Below are 23,100 nucleotides of genomic sequence, written 5' to 3'. Positions count from 1 at the left end.
CAATCAGGACTGCTTCTACCGAGACTTGACTTTAAAACTGTTCTCTCTTCCGCTTGTTTGGCAAAGAAGGTGGAGGATGAGCCTTTTGTGAACTCACCTCCATCAAAGTTTGGATGGAGATTAGGCTTTATTCCTCCTGGAGTTCAATTGGAAAGACAAACAGAACCCCTCACACATGACCCAAGGTTTGATGGTTTTAGATTTCCTCTCCTGCAAAGGACTTTGTGGGAAAGATCAAGAGGGTATGCTACTATGTCCAGTCAGCCATGAAAGCCTTTTTGAAACACAGCCTCAAGACCAGTGAAACCCTGGCTGAGACATGGTGATAAAAGGACTTGGTTCAGAAGGTACCTGCAATCATGTCCCTACCACCCCTTGACAGGACTCATTGGTCTTGTCTTTTTGACCCTCTCATTTGGGCAGACCAGAGGAGCTAGTAAAACTGGTCACACGTTTCATTATGGAAGATGAACGTGTTCAGGTAGGAGAGTTCTCTATCTTCCTTCCCCCCAGGGTTTTCCCTGGACCCTGGATGGTCTGCAGTCAGTCCTTCAGCAGGTAGAAGGGTTCCTATTCGTCCAGCAGGAACAGCTGGTACCAGCTTGGAGAAGCCTCTTAGGGAGAATGTCTCTCTTTTTAATTCCCGGGTCTCAGTCTCCCAGAAATAGCAGTTTTCAGGTATGTCTCAGGAATCCCCTGGGATTAAGGGATACAGAGCCATGTTAGAATTCCATCAGTTTGTCCTCTAACCAGGTTTGTTGGACCTCATGGATCGTCTGTGGTGGTCAAATGGAAAGAAACGCATCTGACTCCTGGAAGGCTCTAAACTTCCCTCTTGGAGAACCATCTGAGAACTATGCCTCAGATCAAGATGGTTATCCAACCTTGGAGAAACCCAGGCCTTGGGCCTCTTGGGGGGGTTCTTACCAGATGAGCTATTCTTGGTCAAGGCTGTAGGGAAGCATCAGTTGTTTTCAGTGAGATACATGCCTTGGATAAAAGGCTATGTTTTCCCAGTGTAATGCAGTGTGCTCCTTTTCTGAAGATTCTTGGCAGAGAATGAGACATTGCTGAAACCATGAACTCAATTCTTTTAAAATTGAGAGTCCTGATAAGGTTCAGAAGAAGAGAGTGTCTCTTCTTCCCTTTATATGAGGTCTCAACATTACTGGCTGAATGAGGCATTTCGTGGGACTTGAGCAGTCTTTGGTGTTTTGGGTAAAAAGTGGACTTTGGCTCTGTCTAAGAATGGCCTCCGGTGGCCAGCAACTCAGGACTTATATCCAAAGTGCACTAAACCATGGTTTTCCAGTTTATTTCCCTCATGTAAACGTGAAACCTCATGAAATAGGCACCGATGTGACGTTCTACAAATCTTGAATTGACATTTTGGTGTATGTCAGTTTTTGCCATCCAGTCATTATTCATCAGATAATAAAACAGTTTATGAGTGTCAAGACATATGGGTCTGTTTTATGTGGCTGGCATGGTGTTGGGGAGGAACTCCTAGAGCAATATTCCTTCCTATTTCTGATGTCCCTACCCATGGTAAAGTTCTGAGAGACCTGGGATTCTCACCATTTGGAGTACCCAAACCCTCCATTCCTTTTAAATTGTTTAGTATTGGTGTCTTTTATAGTGTTTTGGTGGTTTAGTCTGGACTCCATAAAGTTGTGTCTGGTTATTTTTCTCTTAGCTTGAGAAAGTCAACTTGTATTCTTTGCTAGCCATCAGGTTCAGTCTGGATCAAAAGTATATAAAGTTAGTGGCATAAGGAAGGCTATTCCATCTCTATACCTTCCAGCAAAAATAGCTGATTTTCTTTTATTCCTTCTGCAAGTCAGCTCTCTTATCAGGTATTCAAATAACAATCATTGAATCAATGATTAGCTTTTTCAATTTTCAAATTCACCTTCATTTATTAATGTTTTGTAGTAAGATATGTCCATGATTTACCTCCTTCAATTAATCATTGCAATTACTGTTAAGTTACTTATATAAAAATGACCCCTCCGTAATAAAATAAAGTTTTATGTATACTTCAATATTTTCTTGCATTCCCCTGCCTTTCCCCCCATGGACATAAGGGTATAAACAAATGGAACCCATTGCTAGTTGTTTTTCTCTTTCCCTTTGGGTGGGGCTAGAGGGTTGGGCAAACTACTCAGGCAGTTTCAAAATTTTAGTTGCCAATAAGTGAAACTAATAGCTATGTAATTACTGTATTTATATAAAACTTCCTGAATTTTATAAAAATGTCATTTTACTAAAAATAATGCCTTGTTGGGACTTAAAGTTCTTTATCTGCAGAAAGAAATGTTTGTTTACATAAGAGGACATTTAGATGGAACATCTTTTTGTCCTTTGAATTAAAGTCTTGTATCAAAGGTTGCAGTATTGGCAGTTAAAATAAAGAAGAACTTCCTGGTAATAATCAAAGCATGGAAAAAATCAACTTTTGGAGGGAGGTGATTGCTCAGAAGAACAGCTTCTTCGGTGGTTTTACCTCTGTATTTCCAACATACCTGAAATATAAGAGGTTTATCATTCATCTTCCTTTCTGGAAGTCTTCAGTGCCTTCTATTCAGGAGGCAGCTTACCTGGAAGTCCGTCTCAGGTTTATTACCTTGCAAACCCCAGATAATAGTTTAATCGCCTTACTGATCAGTTCTGTAAGTTTATGTCCAACTTTAAGATTAATAATTTATCTGAACAGTGGTATTAAATCTTTTGTTGTGATAGATATGTTCTCATTTTAAAATTTTCTTAATCCATGTGTGCCATCAGAAATATCTTTATCTTTTTGGTCAATAAAGATCAACATATCCTCCCATAATTTATTAGTTTCAGTGACAATAACTGTACATTTACTTAGGTTTAGAATCAAGATTAAATAACAATGATTTTCAGAATGTCTTTGTAAGAGTATAAAAATTCTTAAAATATGTCTCAATCTGCAATCCTTAATACTAATCTTGGCAGCAACAAAAATAAGGAAGATTTCTTTTTTTAAAACAATTAACCTTATCCTGAAAAGCAACAGTTTTCTTGATGGCCATTCCTCCCCATAATCAGCATCATCATCATTATATTATTATGGTATAGTAGTTCAACAGGACTTGATCACACCACTACATTCTCACATGGCTGGCCCAAATGGGAGTTTGATGGACCGAGACATGGATTTTTATTCCTGCACGGCATGATCTCAAGAAAGTTTTCTCTTGTCCCGTCACCAAAAGCATCGATTGATAAAGTCAGGTGTATAACTAAATAGATATACTACCTTTGAACAGATCAATGGACTGCCATCTCTGAGTTGTCAAAAGCAAGGGCAAGTGATAACACAGAAATAGCTGGAAAGACGGGTAGCTCTGCATCTGCCTCATTCTCTTCCACAAATGAAAGGCAGAAAGAAAAGTATGTCGATAGTTTGACGCCAAGACTACTGCTGACTGTACCTCTATCAAAGTATTCTCCAACATACTGCAAAACTGAAACATTGATTGATATGGTGAGTGTATAAGATTTTGAGATAAATGAGTCAATCTTATGATCAGTTGCTGAGTCTTTGCTATTTATCTTGATTGTCATAAGCTACAATAGAATTGATCCCTCCTTCTCTAAATGTGACTGGGGAGGAAGCAATTCAAAGGTGTTCAGGTAGTATTTGCAATATGAAGTTTTCATAATAAAACTGATATTGAATGCACCTGAACACCTGAATGTTCAGGGTCACAAAATATAAATGGCATAAGTTTTAACCTAAATCAAATAAAGCAGTTGATGAAAGTGGGGAAGCGTTTGAAAACCCTGCTGTGATAATGTCCAGGTTTGTTATGTAGCAATAGATTTTACCTGCAAGAGTGTGGATGAAATGGAGATAACTAAATTACTGTTAACAGAAAATGTCCCATAAGACAGTTATACAAGGCCTGTACTATAAAAACAGAGGGAAAATGGTGATTTCGAAAGGGTTTGACTGTAGAATGTCAACATTTATGACTTTATTACCTCCCCTCTTATATTAATCTCTGAAAAATCTGTGGAGGGAGGTGGCATCAAGAGACAGGGAAAAAGATAAAGATGTTTTGGACAAGTGATGAGAACAGTTGGTCAGAAAAGCAGCAGACACAGAAGTATCAGGAAACAGACCTTTCTACAGGTCCTGTAGGAAAGTCCAGGAAATCATAGAGAAAGGGGACACAGAAGACCTGGCTTGACTGGCATTCAGGCAGAGAGAGAAGAAAGCAAAATCTCATTTCACATGTGATTAGAGGAGATGAGGAACTGTTAATCAGAAAAGCAATGTACTGTATATGGAAGTAGGTATCAGGATAAAGACCCATAGGAAGGCCCAGGAAATCATGAGTAAAGGAGAAAGATGAAACCTAGACCTGATTAGTGTTCAGACTAAAAGAACAAACAACAGACAAGAGTACTAGAACTCATTTAACATCTAACCCAGTAGAGGGAAAAGCTGATGTAAAAATATTTGAGATGATCAATGCTTTCATAAAGAAAATACGTCCTTATTTGGATTTACAATATTGCACACATCTTACAAAATATTTGATACATAAAGGTCATTACCAGTATAGTGTCACTAGTCCCAGTATCACTGATTACAATTGAGTTACCTGTTTGTTACTGATTACATTATAAAAAGAGACCAGCCTAAAAAAAGAAACCTTAAACAGTCCATTCCAAGCACCATTTGAGCTAAGACTTCCTTGTGAATCTTGGTGATAAACAATAACCCTGAAGGATGTCCTTGGTTAAAACATTGGGGAAAAAAAGAATGACACTTGCACATGGAAAACCACTGTATTAAATGCAATTTCAAACTGATAAAAATAACACTCTTGTCAACTAGTTGTTAGAAAAATGCTGACTTGCTGATTATGGGACTTTCTGACCCTTTCAACTATCTACAACTTAAAATGTAGCAGATGTTTCTTAATCACTGGATTCTCACATGAAAAGCAGAATATCATAGTACATGGGCACTGGAGAATCATTATTTTATTGTGTTATTAGGAGACCAATTTCTCTGAGTCTTCCTGTTTCAGTGACATGACTAAATTAGTATTTCCATAAATTTTATAAGGAAGAGAAAAGATGATAATAAAAAGGAGAAACTGGTAAAAAAATCTTCAGTAGTGATACATTTATGAATATAAATGTTTATCATTAGACTGCTGAATCATGTTGGAACTTAAGAGGTCACTTAGTGCTGGAAGGGAAATTTGAGAAGTGAATCTTGGTTTAGATTATAGGAGAACCTGGAAAATGACATCCAAATGCCAAAAGCAACCTTGGGGTACTACAAAACTGTCATTCATTCCTGAAAGGGAAATTCTCATTGGTAACAAAGGTGGTTTTAAATGATTATTTTTGGGAGACAAAATTTCATTAGGACGCTGATATGAAAGCACACATCAGAAAGCAAGTGCTACTCATTAGTAGAATCTTGGCTATTCTTAACATTGGTTTATTGGAAATGTGTAATAAGCAAACAAAAATATTACTATTTCTAATTTGAATATGGCTGATACAAAAAACAAATACTGATTACAAGTTAATACTGAATTACCATTATGCATACAACACCCTTAGTTGTTAACGTCCCAAAACTAAAAGAAAAAAATTTTTGGAGAGTTACACAGATTAGATTACATAACAAGAGTACAAGTTACACACATCACTTTTGTTTAAAAACAACTAACGATTTATAAAGTTTGTAATTGATACCAAGAAAATCTCCTACATGCATTTTGCAAAAAACATTCTCAAGAATTAGATTATCATATTTGAACAAATCAGTAACAGCAGGAACAATGGAATTTGCTTTCAATCAAAGACAAATGGTCAAAACTCTTTTGAATTTATTGCATATAAAAGTACAGGTTGCACTGGAATATTATGGGAAATACAAACCTTTCTGCAGATACACTGTATGATGTATAGTCTGTCAAGATCAGCCAATGAAGCTCATTTGTCTTTCCATGCCATTTTTAGAAAACAATGCTCCCCTTACTTAGCCTTTTCTACTTTCCTAAAAACTTCAACAAATAGATCAAACAGGTAATTTTCAAGTTTCCATTTTCAGGAACTTGATTTTATACATTGTAGTTTCAATAGTATCAAATACTTTCTATAATCATGTACAATAACATTTCCAAAATCAAGGTTATGCACAATATCAATATCTAATTTGCAACTGCCAAACAATTTTTCAGAATTGTATCATTAACCTTGTTTACTTTTAGAACACAATGGACTAGTATTTAGTAAAATCTTGAAAAAGAAATAACAAAAATCTTTTACTGTAAACTTTTCAACCATCCCTATATACAGTAATGCTGGATGACTACACTTTCAATTAACATTCACAATTTACAAAATATTTCTGGAAAAAATATAAAAACCATCAGATAATCTTTTCTTGCCAATTACACATTTATCCAATCACTGTATATATATATAAAGTCATTCCTAAGATGAACCGGAGTAACAATTTACAGTACCAACAAATTAAAATGTAAATCAACCCTAGAATACCCTTCTACTGTAACTACACAAGAACTCTGCTATAATAAGAAAAACTGGGGTTTTTACCTTAACATGTTCACCAAACCCGACAGTAGTATATTTCGTACATTTTTAAATGATGCATCCCCAAAAACACACATGCCATTCTCATTTTGTATGAGTTTTATTAGCAATGGAAGCATGAAAATCTTGTCAGTTTGAAACTTAGTACAATAAGCTTTCAAAATACCATTCTCAAGAAAATTTGAAACAAATTGTTTTAAAGTAAATGTCTTCCTGCAAAACCCTGGATGGTGTTTGTACAATGAAGTAAGTTTAACAAAACAAAAATGGTGAAAATAAGATTTCTAAGGGTTTAATAAATTAAAAAGATTAGAATATAACAAACATCATTTACTATGTTGAAGTTATTAGTTTCTTCATTTAAACTTGACTTTCTTGTTGGTGAATAAGTAAATAGCCACCAATTTGTGGCATTTATCTGAAAACACAAATTTATACTTTTGTATGTATAATTTGCCTTTATGATAACATGTTCAGTTTCACATAACAAAAATCACAAAAAACCAAAATCACAGTTCTTGCATAGCAGAGGATGCATACCACACCCCGATCAAACCTCAGTGAGACTTCACTTTCTGAATAGTAAAATCCATAAATGCATAAACCATGGGGAAACATTGAACTGAATAAAAATAGTTCAAATTTTATTATAAAAAGTTAATCAATTCAAACAAAAACCAGCTAAAAATAGTTCTTCATCAATTGGTATTTTAAAAGTTTATCACAAAAAGTGCATTTATCTGTACAAAATTTTATTGAAAAGACAAGAATTATTGAATATTTCCAGCTAAAAATCTCATATTCTTTCAATTTCAGTGATCATAAAGTTTCTATATGTCTTTCATAAATCTAAAAGGTAGGTAATGTTATGACCTTAAAGTCACAATAATACCTAAGCATAAAGTCTTCCTTTCATATAAGTAACTTACTAAGTAATTACATAGCTGTAGTTTCTAACTCGCATGGCAGCCTTTTATTTAAAAATTGCTGTAGCACTTGAATAGTTTAGTGTAGGTGACAAGCCCCGCTCACAACAGCAACAGGAGTACTGGACTGGAAATGACTTAGCAGAAAAACTCATTCTGTTTCTGCTGGCTCACAAGTAAACATTGGGGGTTTGCAGCAGCTGTGTTCATTGGTTTTCAGTTGAATAACTGGATTTTGGCGAGGTGGTATCGCTTATTTTGAGTAACCTTCAAGTTGGATAGCTTTCAGGATCAGTTTTCTAGTTTTTGATATTGTTCTCTCTGATTCAGGTTCATCTAGTTTTCTCTATTCTAGCAAAGGTTGCAAAAACAGATTGATCATATCTTCATATGACTCATATAATTTGCAGAAAGTGTAGGGTGCCGTAATGTAGTAAGGAGAGAAATTGTGCTGAATGTAAGGATTGTCAACTGCTTGGTGCCTCACAAGCGCCTGGCCAGATGAGCATAAGTGGAAGATGCTTAAATCTCTCCTAGACAGGTTAGCATAGGAAGAAGAATGCGGCCTCGGCGCCGAGAAAAGTATTTCTGTTAGCCTAAAATCCATACCTAAGCCTAGGGTAAAAGATAACCCTGCTATTCCTTCTTCCCTCCCTTCCCGCTTCCTCTCCTGTTACTAGCCCTCCTACTTTTAATCCACCTACTCCCATGCCTGGCTCCCTTGCTTCAGACCCTTGCCATTGCCAGTCTCGAGTCTTAGGTTTAACAAGAAATTTAACCTAGTAGTGAATACTGTACAGTGAAGTGGAGGAGGTGGCTACTTGCCCTGCCAGTTCTCCTAGATGAAGGTCACTGTCCTGCTCCCCTGAACCTGGGAGAAGACATACTGGATGTCCAATGGAGGACAATGGGGTTGGCCCATGGGTAGCTGCCCCTCAGTCGAAGCTGTTGCATGTTTCAGGTACTGGAGACAGCCACTGGAAAGGAGACAGTCTTGGATGGAGGAGGTGGCACCAGTTGTTGTCTAAATGACTCTCAGGACTCCTGCCTCGACTGGGAGAAGACATGCCACAAGTCCAAAGGATTTTGGACTTTGCCCATGGGTATTTGTCCCTCATCCACTGAAGAGGTTTCGACAGACAGCGCTGGAAAGGTGTCTCGACAATGCTGGCCACTCTTCTCCGCTGCCCAGATAGCTTTTTAATGAGCTGGGTAGCAGCCCTCAACCTTCCTGCAGCGCACAGGACGGTCCAGAGTATTTCTCTCCTGAGTTTCCCTCTGTTGGGCACCAGTATTTGGCTCCCAAGTGCCCAACAATCCTGCTATGCCCCCGTCATCTTCGTCCAAGAGACCATCTCCTCACGAGCACCTGCTGCCAGCTCCCAAGTGCTCGGTGCCAGCTCCCGAGCGCCCAGTGCCAGCTCCCGAGCGCCCAGCACCAGCTCCCGAGCACCCGGCTCCAGCTCCTGAGTGCCCGGCGCCAGCTTTTCAGTACCAGTCTCCTGCTCAGAGCACCAAGCACCCGTTTCCGATCGCAGGTCTCCTAGCCTGTGCAGCTCTCCTAGCCTATGCAGCACTCCTTCAATATTTGCTGGCATGCTTTCCTACCCTTTTTGGCTCAGCTAGCCCTGGTCTCGCCTGCCTTGAGCCTTCCTGATGAGGAGCCATCCAAATGACAGACCTAGTCTTCCCACAATGGTGATTTCCTTGTCTTGTAGAAAGGCACTCGAAATTGAAGATTGGTTTTCTGCTAAGAGGGAGCATGGTAAGGCTTCCTTCGCCTTTCCTCCCTCGTGCGTAATCTGAAGGAGGTATCTTTCCTACTCCATCAGGTAAGCTCTTTCTTCCCGTTTTTCGTCAGCAGAACTTGACCACCTTGTCAAAGACCTCTTTGAGTTGTCTGAAGTTTTCAGTTTTTCGGACTGGACAGTGGGAGTGCTAGCCAAGAAGATCGAAGATTGCAGTGATTTAGTCGGAGACTTCACCTCGGACTGGTTAGCAGTCCTTTCTTGTGTAGACAAGACTGTCAGGGATGGCTCTGTGAACTTGCGACTCTTTTCTCTTTTGAGGTTTTGAAGAAGAGATTTGTGGTGCTCCCTTTCCACTAAAGGAGTCACCCAGGCCCAGAAGTCTGACCTCCAGTAGAAGTCGACTTTGGATCTTCTGACACACTCTCCCAAATGCCCCAAGGATTCGTCCATGTTTGTTCCTAAGACGGTCTCTCCTCTCCAGGAACATCCATTTTGTGGGAGTAAGCGCAAGTCCAGTCCAGTATCCGCTCCAATGCCCACTTCGTGGCCAAAACTATCAAGAGGAGCTCAGGTCCTTGCCCAAGAATTGAAGAGGTCCTCTGTGCACAAGTGGGAGCCAGTCTTCTCAAGTTTTGGGAGAAGTGTAGCATCGGAGGGACAGAAGAGTGGATTGTCAAGGTTCTGAGGGAGGGCTACTCCATTCTGTACATGGAGAGTCCACCTTAGTCCCTTCTTGCATGGCTTTGACGGCCTACTCAAGAGGCTCGGAAATACATCGGCACTTGTGGAGGTGGTCTCCTCTCTCCTTCAAAAGAGAGCCATAGGAGAAATCGAGGACATCAACCCAGAGGGCTCCTACTACCGTCTGTTTGTGGTCCCCAAATCATCGGGGTTTGGAGACCAGTCCTCAACGTAAGCACCCTCAATCTCTCTGTCCAGAAGATGAAGTTCATGCTGGAGATGAACCAGTCAGTCCTTTCATCCATTCACCAGGGCAATTGAATGATAACCATAGATATTCAGGATGCATGCTTCCACTTCCCCATCCATCCGAACTTCAGGAAGTTTCTGAGGTTCATCTTCCAGGACACACTCAGGTGCCCCACGTCAGCGTCTAAACACCTGTCTCCTCTCGGAGCGCACGGCACCACCTGAGCACCATCCAATTGCCCGGCACTGCCCGAGCACCCAGCGCCAGCTAAATCTTCCAGTTTCAGGCTCTGCTTCAGCCTTTCTATGGCACCTGAAGTGTCCACTTGAGTCCTCGCTCCTCAAGCAAATGACTTCATTTAATAGGCATAAATGTCAGTCTGTATCTAGACGACTTATCTCTTCGATCCCCTTTGAGGGAAAAGTGAGCAAAGGATTTGAATATCTCCTCTCTCAGAAACTGGGAATTATCATCTACCTTCAGAAGTCCCAGTTGGCCCCGTCGCAAGAGTGCGCCTATTTGCGGATGAGTCTCAACTCCCGAACTTTTTGGGCTTTTCCATCTGCCAAGAGAATCGCCAGCTGCCTTCAGAATGTCCACAAGTTTGTAGCCCTTTCTTCTTCCTTGCCCCATCAGTAGATGAGCGTACTGGGGACTCTGTCGTCTATCAAGACGTTCATCAAGGTAGGCAAACTTATTATGAGAGTTTAGCAATTCTACCTCAAGGCCAAGTGGGATAGGGAAACTCAACTGGACACCTAATCGTTTTCCATAAACCTGGAGATCACCGCCAAACGTAGACTTTCAGAAGGAAAGCCCTTCATCCTCTGAACCCAGACGTAGACTTCTATTCAGACTCCTCGGTTCTAGGTTGGGGAGTCCTCTCAAGGAACTGGAAAGTTTCTGGGATTTTGTCGCTGGAAGAACAGAACCTTCACATCAATGTCAGAGAGCTGAAAGCAATTCACCTAGGGTTTCGGTGCTTCTCGACCCTAGTTCACAACAAAACTGGTAGTCCATTCAAACAATACCACAGCCCTAACCCACATACGAAAATGAGGTGGCACTCAACCATTTTCTCTCTCAGACAGCAAGAGACCTGCTACTGTGGACAGATCAAAATCGAGTGACACTAGACTCAGTCGATTTATTCAGGACAGACTAAATATTCTGGCTGACGAACTGAGCTATCGCAAAACCAGGTCTTTCCCACTGAGTGGACCTTGGATCCCTTGGTCTATCGGAATTTGTGAAACTATGGGGCAGGCCGACATTGGACCTGTTTGCCACCTCAAGGACCCATTGCCTTCCTCTCTTTTGTTCTCTGGCTCCAGACCCTTTAGCATGGGCAACAAATGCCATACTGCAAGATTGGTCTTACTTAGACCTCTACGCCTTTCCGCATTTCAACATAGTTAGGGAAGTGCTGAACAAGTCTTGGGCTCATTGCAACTTTACAGTGACCCTTATAGCCCCTTTCTGGCCCACGAAAGAATGGTTCCAGGAGCTGGTATGGTTGTGAGTGGACTTTCTGAGGCTCCGTCCCCAAAAAAACTCTGTCTACTCGGGCAACCTCACTCTAGAAGATATGAAAGGGTTGTCCGTTGTTGCCCTGACAAGCTTCAGATTGTCCATGAGCTTGTCAGAGCGTAAGGGTTTTCAAGATGCGCTGCAGAGGCTATAGCAAGATGTAGGCATCGATTTCCTAGCCATGTGTACCAGTCTAAGTGGGCGAGTTTCCGAAGCTAGCATCTCAGACTCAACATCTCTTCTTCTGAGACATCTGTTACCCACATTGCGGATTTCCTCCTTTATCCGAGGAGGCCTAGGATTGTTGTACCGAGCTATGTTTAGCTCAGTGTTTAAACACAGGGGTCCTGAATCTTGCATCATTCCCAGATCTTGACCTCATCAAGTTCTTTGATATGTCTAAGGAAAGAAAGGAAGATCTGGTCTCTTGTAAGCTGGATGTAGTGTTGAAGTGGCTGACAGGTCCCTCTTTTGAACCCCTTTGTTCTTCTTCTTGGAGAAACCTTACTTGGAAGATTCTCTTCCTCGTGGCCATGGCTACTGCTAACATATTAGCGAGATCCAAGCCATTGATAAAAGGATAGGTTTTTTCACAAGGATACGCAGTTTGCTAATTTTCCCTTGGATTTTTAGCCAAGAATGAGGACCCATCCAAGCCATGGCCCTGTTCTTTCTCCGTTAAGAACTTAAGAACACCTTGGCTCTGAGGAAGCATAGAGAGTTCTGTCCTACTAGGGCTTTAAGATAATACCTGAGCAGGACTGAGAGGATCAGAGGGCCATCCAGTAACCTCTAGTGCTTTGTCAAGAAAACCCATCTTTCCCTCTTACTAAGAACGCATTGTCCTTTGTGAAAGACTTAATTTCTGAGGCTCACTCTGATTCAATAGGACATTTTGCCTACTTTTAAAAGTGAAAGCTCATGACATCCGGGCAGTCTCTACCTCATTAGCTTTCAGGCACAACATGTCCCTTACTTCCACTTTGCAGCCGGCCTACTAGAAGTGCGAACCGACCTTTGTGTCTCACTGTTTGAAATTAGTTGAAAAGTGTTTGAAAAATGCAGTACCTTGGGGCCATTATCAGTGGCTGGCATGGTATTTTGGGGGAGGAAGCATATGAATCTCTCTCTTTCTCCTATTATCTCTTCGCCTTGAAGTAAGGTGTCGGAATTTTCTGGAACCAGAGGGTACAATATACCTGGAGTACCCACCAGTCTCAGTGGATGGGTGGTGGTGTTTTCAGTGTAGGTGGAAGTGTTGTCTGGTGTTTTTTTTTGTATATTGGTACTGTGCCCAGGGCAAGGGCACTTTTGTATGCTTTGCCAGCATTCAGGACTATCCTCCGCTGCAAAGCTCCCACTTAAGTAGAGGCAACCCATGGCTCAACTGCCATACCACTACAGGTTAAGATGATGACCAACCAGAGGCAGTATCCACCTGCAGTAGCTCTTATCAGGTAAGAAAACGACAAGCATTGTTTCAGTGCTAGCCATCTTTTCCATTTCAAAGTCATTACCATACCTTGATGTTTTGGAATGGAATATGTCCATGTATCCCACCCCCATTTAATGTGGATTCAGCTGTGTAATTACTTGGCAAGATACTTGTATGAAAATGGCATTTTCACGATAAAATTAAGTATCATATATACTTACCAAGTAATTACAGAATCAGAGCCCCTCCTCCTCCCCTCTCATGGACGTAAGGGCACAAACAGAATGAGTTTTTCTGCTAAGTCATTTCCAGTACGCCTGTTAGTGGGCGGGGCTTGTCACCTATGCTGAACTATCAAAGGGCTACTGCGATTTTTTAAATTAAGGTTGCCGCGCGAGTTAGAAACTATAGCTATGTGATTACTAGGTAAGTTTATATGAAACTTTTATTTTATTATGAAAATTTTATTTTTATCTTACTGGATGACAGGTGGAGAGGTGTTAGTAATGCCCGATAAAGCCTTAGTTGGTATATTCTTTTCCATTTTAATTATGGTGTCATCAGTAATGCTATAGTTGTAAAGTCGTTTAATAAGACCAGTTAGTTGCCCTTTTGAAATCAGTTGCATTTTTAAAATTGTAAGCCTTCTGCCTCTTGATTAGTGTTCTGTGTTTTATACACAGAACACTAATTTATTGTGTTTTATATAGTTGTAGACCTGTTCTTCCTTTCTTAAGTTTATGTGCAATACCCAGAGTGATAATGCACTAAGTTATAAGATTTGAAAACTTACAGGAACATTTGGTGCATCTACATTTGAAGACAGACACTTGGCAATTGGTGACTTCGAAGGAAAGTTGGAAATAATTGATATGAAGGCACCAGAAACGCCTTTGTATTCTGTCAAAGCACACAGTGAAATAATAAATGCAATTGATGCAGTAGGAGGGCTCAACATAGGTAAAGGTATGTTGTAGTTAATTGTATTATCCATCAGCAATCTACTTTTTATAATGTTGAGAGGTACCAAGTGTAACTATGGCATATGAGACTTATAGTTATAGGATCAATCCAATAAGCTCAGTTTAGTTAACAGTATCTTTTTCCATAATTATATAGTTGTTTTCATTAATTAGTTATTTCTTTGTTTCATTAAGTATTTTTTAGTAGATTCCTACTTGTCTTAGTTTTGCTGTAATTTATTACTATAGGTGCTTTCACTAATACTGTCCAGGCATACTGGAAAACATTGTGTATATTAAAGGTATACTGTTCTAAATGACAAAAGGACTTTTAATTTACAACTGGGAATAGAAGATTATATTTAGGTGCATTTTCTCAAAATCTGGCCATCGATAATGTGGTTCCTTCAGATTTCCTGCATGGATTTCAGAGTGCATTTTCAAATTTAGTGCGTTGGTGTACCACGTTTCTGAAGGTGCCATGTATATTCTGATGGTGCTGTACTCCAAAATCAGCTGTTAGGTCTTGCTTGCATGTGGTAACAGGCATTCCTGCTCATTCCTTCTCATGTTGCTATTCAACTTCTGTGACCAGTACTTCAAGGTGATGAAATAAGGTACTACCTGATGTAAATAACGTGGATATTTCCACATTCATTGAAAATTACTGCTGAGATGAATGGGAGACAATATCATGGTTGGAAAGTGTTTTGCATTTGAAACTAACTTGAAAGCTCTAGATGATGTCAGCCATCCCAAAAAGGGTTTGGATATCTTTGGTAGAACTCTTCACAAGGGTTGGTTCATTGGAATCCCAGGGAGCTAATCCTTGGATTAGGAATCGTGGCTCCAGTATTGTTTGCTATGTTGCTTCATACAGAGCAGATGGTCCAGCTTCATAGGAGCATCTGAATATCACTAAACATCCCATTTCAGATCATACCATGCTATGGAAAGAACATTTTAGTCAAGGCAGGGAATGATACACAGCTATAGTACCTGAATAACTTGAAACCTGCAGAAGGAAGCATTGAAGCAGTTACTACTCATAGATGAACACCAGAAAATGAATAGTTTTTAGAAAAGACCATTATGATTTTTTGGAGGAAGAAATTGTGAAGTAGATGACCTCAAATGTATTCAGTTAGGAAACCAGGTGGGAGCAGCATCATCTTATTGAACTGCTCTTTCAAGATGTTGCCTGACTACATATTATGGAAAATCTGCCCATCAGACTTAGGAATTTGAAAGTAGACATAGCCAGTGCTTCAAGTGTTTTGAATATTTAAACAGAATTAAAATGTCTGAGCTAATAGGAATGCTGTGTCATGTAGGTCAGCATCCTGCTGACAGATTTAAAATTTGGCTCAACAAGATCTTGAAATTTCAACTGTCTACCTTTCTGGTAATATATAACAACAAATTCTCAACCTGTCCAAAGGACTTTGCCTCTAGCCTAGTTTTCCTGCTGCATTTGACTTTGCCTCTATATGTGCTGCCCTGCGGAGGTATTTGTTGGCGAATTTTTCTGCTTTTTTGCCCCAGCTGCTGCTCCTTTGCCTGCCTTGAAGTTCTTGATGAGAAATAAGCCAGATGATAGGATGTGCCTCCCCAAGATGGTCCTTTCATTCTCCTCTCTCAAGTCTTTCAAGGGAATGGGAGACTGGCTTTCTGCCAAAAGAAAGCAAGGTAAAGCATCTTTCGCCTTTCCTCCTCCTCGTCTGGTACGCAGGAGGTAGTAATTGTCCTACGTGACTGGGGAAGCTCCCTCTTAGGGAATCGCTGCCTCCTCCCAAGGGGATTTCTCTGGTCTTATCGACTCGTCTTGTCGATCTGCTTTCTTGTCAGCCAAGATCATGTTTACGTCTGCAGAATTGGACCATCTGGTTAAGGACATATTCAAGGTATTTGAAGTCTCCAGTTTCCATGATTGAGTCGTGGGTATATTTGGTCAAGAAAGTTGAGGACCATCAAGATCTCGCTTCATATATCTCCTCTGACTGGTTTGGAGTTCTGTCCTGTGCGGACAAGGCTGTTAAGAGATAGTTCTCTAAAGCTCTCTGCCCTTGTTACTTTTGGGGTGCTGAAGAAACGAGAGCCTTGGTGTTCCTTTGTTTCTAAGGGGGTTACCCAGACCCAAATGTTCTCGCCTCTGGACAAGAATCATCTTTCCCTCAGGACAGTGAAAGAGATAGCATCAGACCTACAGTAAAAGGTTACTCAAGACTTGCTGACAGTCATCTAGGTGTCCCAAGGATTCTTCTCTTTCTCAAGCTAGAGCCACCTCCCCTCCAGTAACAGCCTTTTCATGAAGGGAGATCTTGGATGCCATTCAAGTCCTGTTTAATGTCCGCTTTCCATCCAGAGCCATCAAGAAGATCTCTTTCAAGCCAGCACAGAGGAAGTGAGACAGAAGTCTTCATGCACCTGTAGGAGCCAGACTTCTTGAGTTTGGGAGAGGTGGCTGATAAGAGGAGCGGAGCCCTGGATTATCAACGTTTTGAAAGAGGGCTACTTCATTCCATTCTTGAAGAGCCCCCTTTAGTCACCTCTCCCATCACATTGACAGCCTACTTGGTAGGCTCTGAGAAATGCTTGGCCCTATTGGAGGAAATCTCCTCCCTCATTCAGAAAAGGGCCATAGAGGAGGTGCAGGACTCCAGCTTTGAGGGATTTTACAATCGTCTCTGTGGTACCAAAGACATTGTGGGTTTAGAGACCAGTCCACGATGTAAGCGCCCTTAATCACTTTGTCCTGAAGAGTTTAAGATGGAGACAAACCACTCAGTCCTTGTATCCCTTCACCAGGGCGACTGGATGGTAACCTTAAATACGCAAGATGCTTACCTTCAATTCCCATTCATCCAAGCTCCAGAAAGTATCCAAGGTTTGTCTTCCAAGACAAGGTTACCAGTTTCGGGCTCTTTGCTTTGGTTTTTCAACAGCCCCTCAAGTGTTCACTTGAGTCCTGTCTCCGCTTTTGAAATGGCTCCACATGTAGGGGATCAACGTCAGTCTTTACCCAGACGACTGGCTGCTCCGATCCCCGTCGAAGGACAGGTGCATAAAGGACACACGCAAGATTCTTCTTCTGACCCAGGAGCTGAGCCTTCTTATAAAACCCCAGAAGTCCCAGTTGAGCCCTTCTCAAGAAATTCTGTATCTGAGGATGACACTGAACCCTTCGAGCTTTTCAGGCTTTTCTGTCCCCAAGAGGATTTCCAGCTGCCTTCAAACAGCCCAGGAGTTTCTAGCCCTATCGTCTTGTTCAGCTGTACAATGGACGAGCCTATTGGGGACTCTGGCCTCCATGGAAATGTTCACCAGATTGGGCAGGTTACATATGAGAGTACAGTCATACCCCAAACTTACGTGAGGTTAGGTTCCAGAACCCCTCGCGCAAGGGGAATTTTCGCTCAAGTTTGGCACAGTCTATAAAAATGCTAATAAATGCTTACTTCTAAAGTTTAAACACTAAATATGACCCTAATCATGCTCCCAAATTATTAAGCCAAGTTTTAAATGAAGTTAAAGTTGCTGTAATTTCATTTAAAAGTTAGCTTAATACATTACCCTTAAAAAAAGAGATAAATGGGTGACATAAAAATAGAGAGTTGGAAGAGAATTTCTGTCTCTCTCCCCTTCCGACTGATCTATTTTTAAGTCTTCTCAGCCTCTTTTTAATAACTTCTTTATTCTGTCTCTTTCTCTTTGTTCTGAAGTGCTTTTTCATGAACAGTGTTTTTTATTTGGAGACTAATACAACTCTTAGATATTAAGTGTCTGTGTTTTAGAACGTATTTGCCACACTAGCGTATTTACACTTTGTAGACGGTAGAGGTAAAATTATATCAGTTTAAACTATGCTGTACAGGTAAAGATGCACAGAGAAATAATAAGTTGTAAAAATGTGTGAATGCTTACTATGAGAGAGAGAGAGAGAGAGAGAGAGAGAGAGAGAGAGAGAGAGAGAGAGAGAGAGAGAGAGAGAGAGAGAGAGAGAGAGAGAGAGAGAATTTATTTATCAATTATAATGGAGACAGAGAGAATAACAAATGAGAGAGAGAGAGAGAGAGAGAGAGAGAGAGAGAGAGAGAGAGAGATTGTCCTCCCTTAAAATATCAAATTAAATTATTTATGAATTATTACAGAGAGAGAGAGAGAGAGAGTTATTCTTACGTTAGATATCAAAAGAAGGAAATTCTGTATTAAACTAACTTTTAAATGAAATTAAAGGTTGTGTAATTTCATTTAAAAGTTAGCTTAATACATTACCCATAAAAAAAGAAATAAATGGTTGACTTAAAAATATAGGAGTATGAAGATTAGTATACTATTTTTCTCTATCTCCCCATTCCACTGGTCTATTTTTAGAAGTGTTCTCAACCTCGTTTTTAAAAACTTCATTATTCTGTCTCTTTCTCTTTGTTCTGAAATGCTCTGTGTCTCTATGTTTTAAAGTGGCGCATTTACAGTTTGTAGATGGTATCAGCAACTCTCTCCCTTCTTTTCATGTATGTCTGACAGCTTTGCCTTCGAGCTTCTAACAAAAGATGAGGGAAAGATGTTTGTTTAATGTATGTATCACCTACGAATTTTGTGATTACAGTTATAGTATTATTATCAATCTTATTAATATTTGAAAATTGGTACTTATTATTAGGTAAATTTATTTATACAAAACAAATATATACAAGTGCCATAAAAATTCTCTCATCTCAGTACAGTGAGAGAGAGAGAGAGAGAGATTATTACTTTTATTATTTAATGTTATTTAATTTACACATAAAAACTTGAAAACTTATAAATTACATAAAAAATTAAACAAACACTTTTGCAGGATTTCCCAGTATTTTCTCTAATGTTTGCATGTCTGTGAAGAACTCATGTATGACAATTAGTTAGATTCCAATGAAAAGTTTGTGTGTCTGTGAATTCGTGCTTCTCGAATAGCACAAGTTCAAGGTATTACTGTACTGTACTCCAGTTTTACCTGAAGGCCAACTGGAACAGGAAGACACATCCAGACAGTCATGTCTTTCTGATCACCCCGGAGATAAAATCGGACCTGCAGTGGTGGCTGTCAGAAGAAGGCTGTTGGAAGTCCCTTCATCTTCTGAACCTTGATGTAGACTTATATTTAAATGCCTTGGACATAGGTTGGGGAGCCATGCTAAACAATCAAGAGATCTAGGGGACATGGTCTCCAGAACAACAGAACTTGCATATCAATGTAAGAGAGCTGAAGGCAGTTCAGCTGGGCCTTCAGAATTTTACGCACCTAGTCTGCAACAACACCACACCCTTAGCTTACATCTGCACATAAGGTGGTACCCTTTTTCTCTCTCTCTGTCAAACTTCAAGAGAATTACAGTCATACCACGAACTTATGTCATAGGTTCCAGAACCCCTTGTGCAAGGTGAATTTTTCCCTGAGTTTGACACTGTCTCAAAAACTGCTTATAAATGTTTGCAGGCAGTCCCCTGTTATTGGTGGACTCGGTCATCGGTGATCCGGTTTTGTGGCACTTGTCTAGCGACAAAAATTGGCAATTTTTGGTGCCGAAAATTGGGTATTGGCGCCAATATATACCAAACTGAGGTGCCGATGACCAAAAATCACCAATTTTCGGTTATCGCCGATTTTCAGTTATTGTCACACCATCAGAACAGAACCCCTGTCAATAACCGGGCGTTGCCTGTATTTCTAAAGTTTCAACACTTAATATGACCCTAATCATGCTCCCTAATTTATTAAGCTAACTTTTAAATAAAGTTAAAGTGACTGTAATTTCACTTAAAAGTTAGCTTAATACATTACCCTGAAAAAAAGAAATAAATGCTTGACATAAAAATAGGGAGTTGGAAGAGAATTTCTCTCTTCCTTCCGACCTATCTATTTTTAGAAGTCGTCTCAACCACTATTTAATAACTTCTCTATTCTACGTCTCTTTCTCTTTGTTTTGAAATGCTTTTTCATGAACAAACAGTGTTTTTTATTTGGAATAATTCAACTCTTGGTTATTATGTTTCTATGTTTTAGAAATATTTGCCACTAGCGTATTTACATTTCGTAGACGGTAAGAGGTAAAATTAAAACCAAAATTTGTTGAAATTAACACCATCTCTCCCAGATTTTGATAAAATTTGGTTTATAGGGAAATCATAGGCCCTGTGTTCATTTCTGAAATTTTTAGACCAATCCGACAAACGGTTCAAAAGATATGACCTCGGGAAATTTGAGGTCACGTATGATGTCACATATTTTCACCTACCCATAACTTGGTTAATAATGATCAGAATTGCATGAATGTATGTATATTTAGAATCAGAAAGAGCCAAGGAATTTAAATATACAGGTTTTAAAACTCTAGGTTGAAAAATAAAAAAGTTGTACAAAAAACAAAATTTGAGGTCACAATTTGACTTCTGGGGTATCAAATGAGAAATTTTTTTATAGATGTAAAAAGGATATAAGCTCTTAGAATCAGCAAAAAAAAGTTTGTGTATGTAAGTATTTTTCATGAAACTAACCTATAAGTGAACACCATATAAAGTCAAATCAGTGAACTACCTATTTTTTCACACTTATGCTCATATTTTGACATATAGATTTTTTTATAGATATAAAAACAAAGACAGTGTTCTTAGCTATGAGAAACAATCATAAAAAGCAAAGTGTATGTTGGTAAGCTATGAGAAATAATCAACAGTGTTGTTAAACAACCTGTTGAAACAAGGAGCTACTTGTCTGATTTCAGCATCCTTGTCCACAGGTTAGTACAGTTGCAGCTGTATAACTGGTTGGCTGGTGGGTATGGTGCTCTGATCCTCAGAGACTATCAAGGCTCAAAACATCAAGTGTACATTGGTATATTTCTAAAAATTTGTTATCTAATTGATATTCCTGTGTTCATATTCTTAGAGATTACATCACAATGGTTCGACATTTGAAATACTGCCAGGACCCAATTAAAAAACACAAAAAATGCATAACAGTCAATCTTAGAAAAGTGACAGATACACTTGCTGAAAAATGTGATGGTAGACTGAAAAAAGACTCATTGTTGTGTGTGAACTGTTGGAAAATTGTAATGAAAAACCCCAATATACTTAGTACCACTGAAAACAAGTCTGATCAAGATTCAAGTTAATCATGTACTATTGATAGTGATTTGAGTAACATTTCTCCAATTAAAGATGTGAAGAATGATAGTGGTTGCTTCATAGTGGAAAATCCTTCAACCTCACTTGAACCAGTTCTTGCACTCCAAGACCAAACACCAATTACAAAAGGTAAGTACTATATCAACAATATAACATATTTAATACTAGCTTATATCTACAATATACTTGGTAAAAAAAAAAAGCCGTTTATTGAATTCAGAACATGGAATCCTTCCAAAAGTTCCAACAGTGAGCAAAGGAAGAGTAATAACTGAAGAGGACAAAGATATACAGTAGTTAGAAGATTCTATGAGTCGGATGATGTTAGTCGTATGTGTCCTTGACAAAAGGATTGCATTAAAGTTATCAGTGCTGAAGGTCCAACAAAGGTGCAAAAATTATTGATCCTGGAAATTTAAGAGAGATTTTTGAACTATACAAAAATTATGAAAAGAATCCCAAAGTTAGATTTTCCACATTTGCAAAAATTACAGCCATCATATTTAAAGGCTTGCTGGTTAGTGGTGGGACTCATTATGTCTGTCTGCACTTATCATCAAAATCCAAAATTACAGCTAGCTGCAATGGGGAGAAAGAGGTTTTCTTATAAGGATCTTTCTGGATTACAGTGTCTGCAGCACAGAGAGAGAGAGAGAAATTGCTTGATGCAACTTTTGCATTGATTGCCCAGGGGAAGAAGGTGTCTTGAATTTTCAGTGAGTTGCTTGACAGTGTGAAATCAGCTCAAAATGAAGTATTATAAGCAATGGTGACTGCATGACCATTGTAAATGGTTGATAAGGTGGAACCACTCCATGAATTCTTATTATCCCTAAGCATGAAAATCTGTTGGTTGGTTATCATCGTTGTTGCTCAGCAACAATCCCAGCACTATAAGCAGTTGAAGGAATGCCAAGTACCACCTGAGAGCCGCTCTAGTTGTGTAGGGGATTTCTCTGAGAATTATTCAAGATTGTCCATGATGCTGCCCACTTTTTTCACTGGGACAATGATCACAGGAGGACAGTTCACCCTTTTGTCATCTGTTACAGATAATCTGTAGACCAGGAACTTTGCCATTTTAGTGTGTGTTTTTATCGCATCATTACAACACGACACTATAGTGGTTTCACATTCATAATGAAGTTATGACCTATGTTAAATTCAGATGCCCACAATTAAAGAAGGTGCATTATTTCTCAGATGGCATGGTGCTGGCCAATATAAGAACAGATATAATTTCACAAACCTCTGTTACCATGAAGAGGGTCTTTCATCTTATGGCCTTAAAAAGATGGTATTTTCTATGTAACATCCCAAACAAAAAATGCCTAGATGGGATTGAGAGACAGTAAAAGAGCTGCTGCTCGGTCATTTGCAGAGAACTATGATATCAAATTTTACTCCAGAACATGTTTCAGTTTTGTGAAGAAAACTTGAACAAGAAGATGAAGCCTTTCAGTGTTACTACAGCAGAAAGAAAGAGGCAGAAAAGAATGTTGGACCATCGCATTAAGGAAAGTAGGGCATTCCTGGAACTCGAAATATCAAGATTTGTTCCTCTGAAAAGGAAGAGCTGACAAGGTGTATCCCATCTCAATGGCATTGGATAAAAGAAAAGAATAAGGAAAAACTCACATTTCTAATGAACCTACAATGTTTTTTTAGAAATAAGTGGATCAAACCAGGAGAGTATGTTGGATCCATTTACAACAAGGAGGTTTAAATGGAATTGTGGTGGAATACTGTGAAGAGTTTGATGATTTCACAGTGGACTTTC

At 39.5% G+C, this 23,100-nt stretch overlaps 1 protein-coding gene across 5 annotated transcripts in view; it reads left to right on the top strand.

Moving 5' to 3' along the window:
- Wdr92 (WD repeat domain 92) overlaps nucleotides 1-23,100 on the top strand; it is a 52,720-nt gene that overhangs the window by 14,115 nt on the left and 15,505 nt on the right. For 3 of the 5 annotated variants that reach the window (XM_067097657.1, XM_067097692.1, XM_067097683.1), the window contains exons 3-4: nucleotides 13,987-14,157; nucleotides 21,354-21,449. In XM_067097657.1, the coding sequence (XP_066953758.1) occupies nucleotides 13,987-14,157; nucleotides 21,354-21,449 (267 nt within the window). The remainder of the gene's footprint in view (nucleotides 1-13,986; nucleotides 14,158-21,353; nucleotides 21,450-23,100) is intronic. The other 2 variants (XM_067097666.1, XM_067097673.1) reach the window with 2 other exon arrangements.

This window comes from Macrobrachium rosenbergii, chromosome 4 (assembly GCF_040412425.1).
Source record: "Macrobrachium rosenbergii isolate ZJJX-2024 chromosome 4, ASM4041242v1, whole genome shotgun sequence".
In the NCBI taxonomy this organism is placed as follows: Eukaryota; Metazoa; Arthropoda; class Malacostraca; order Decapoda; family Palaemonidae; genus Macrobrachium; species Macrobrachium rosenbergii.
The sequence above is the reverse complement of the archived record's forward strand: the minus strand, read 5'-3'. Positions and strand labels throughout refer to the sequence as shown.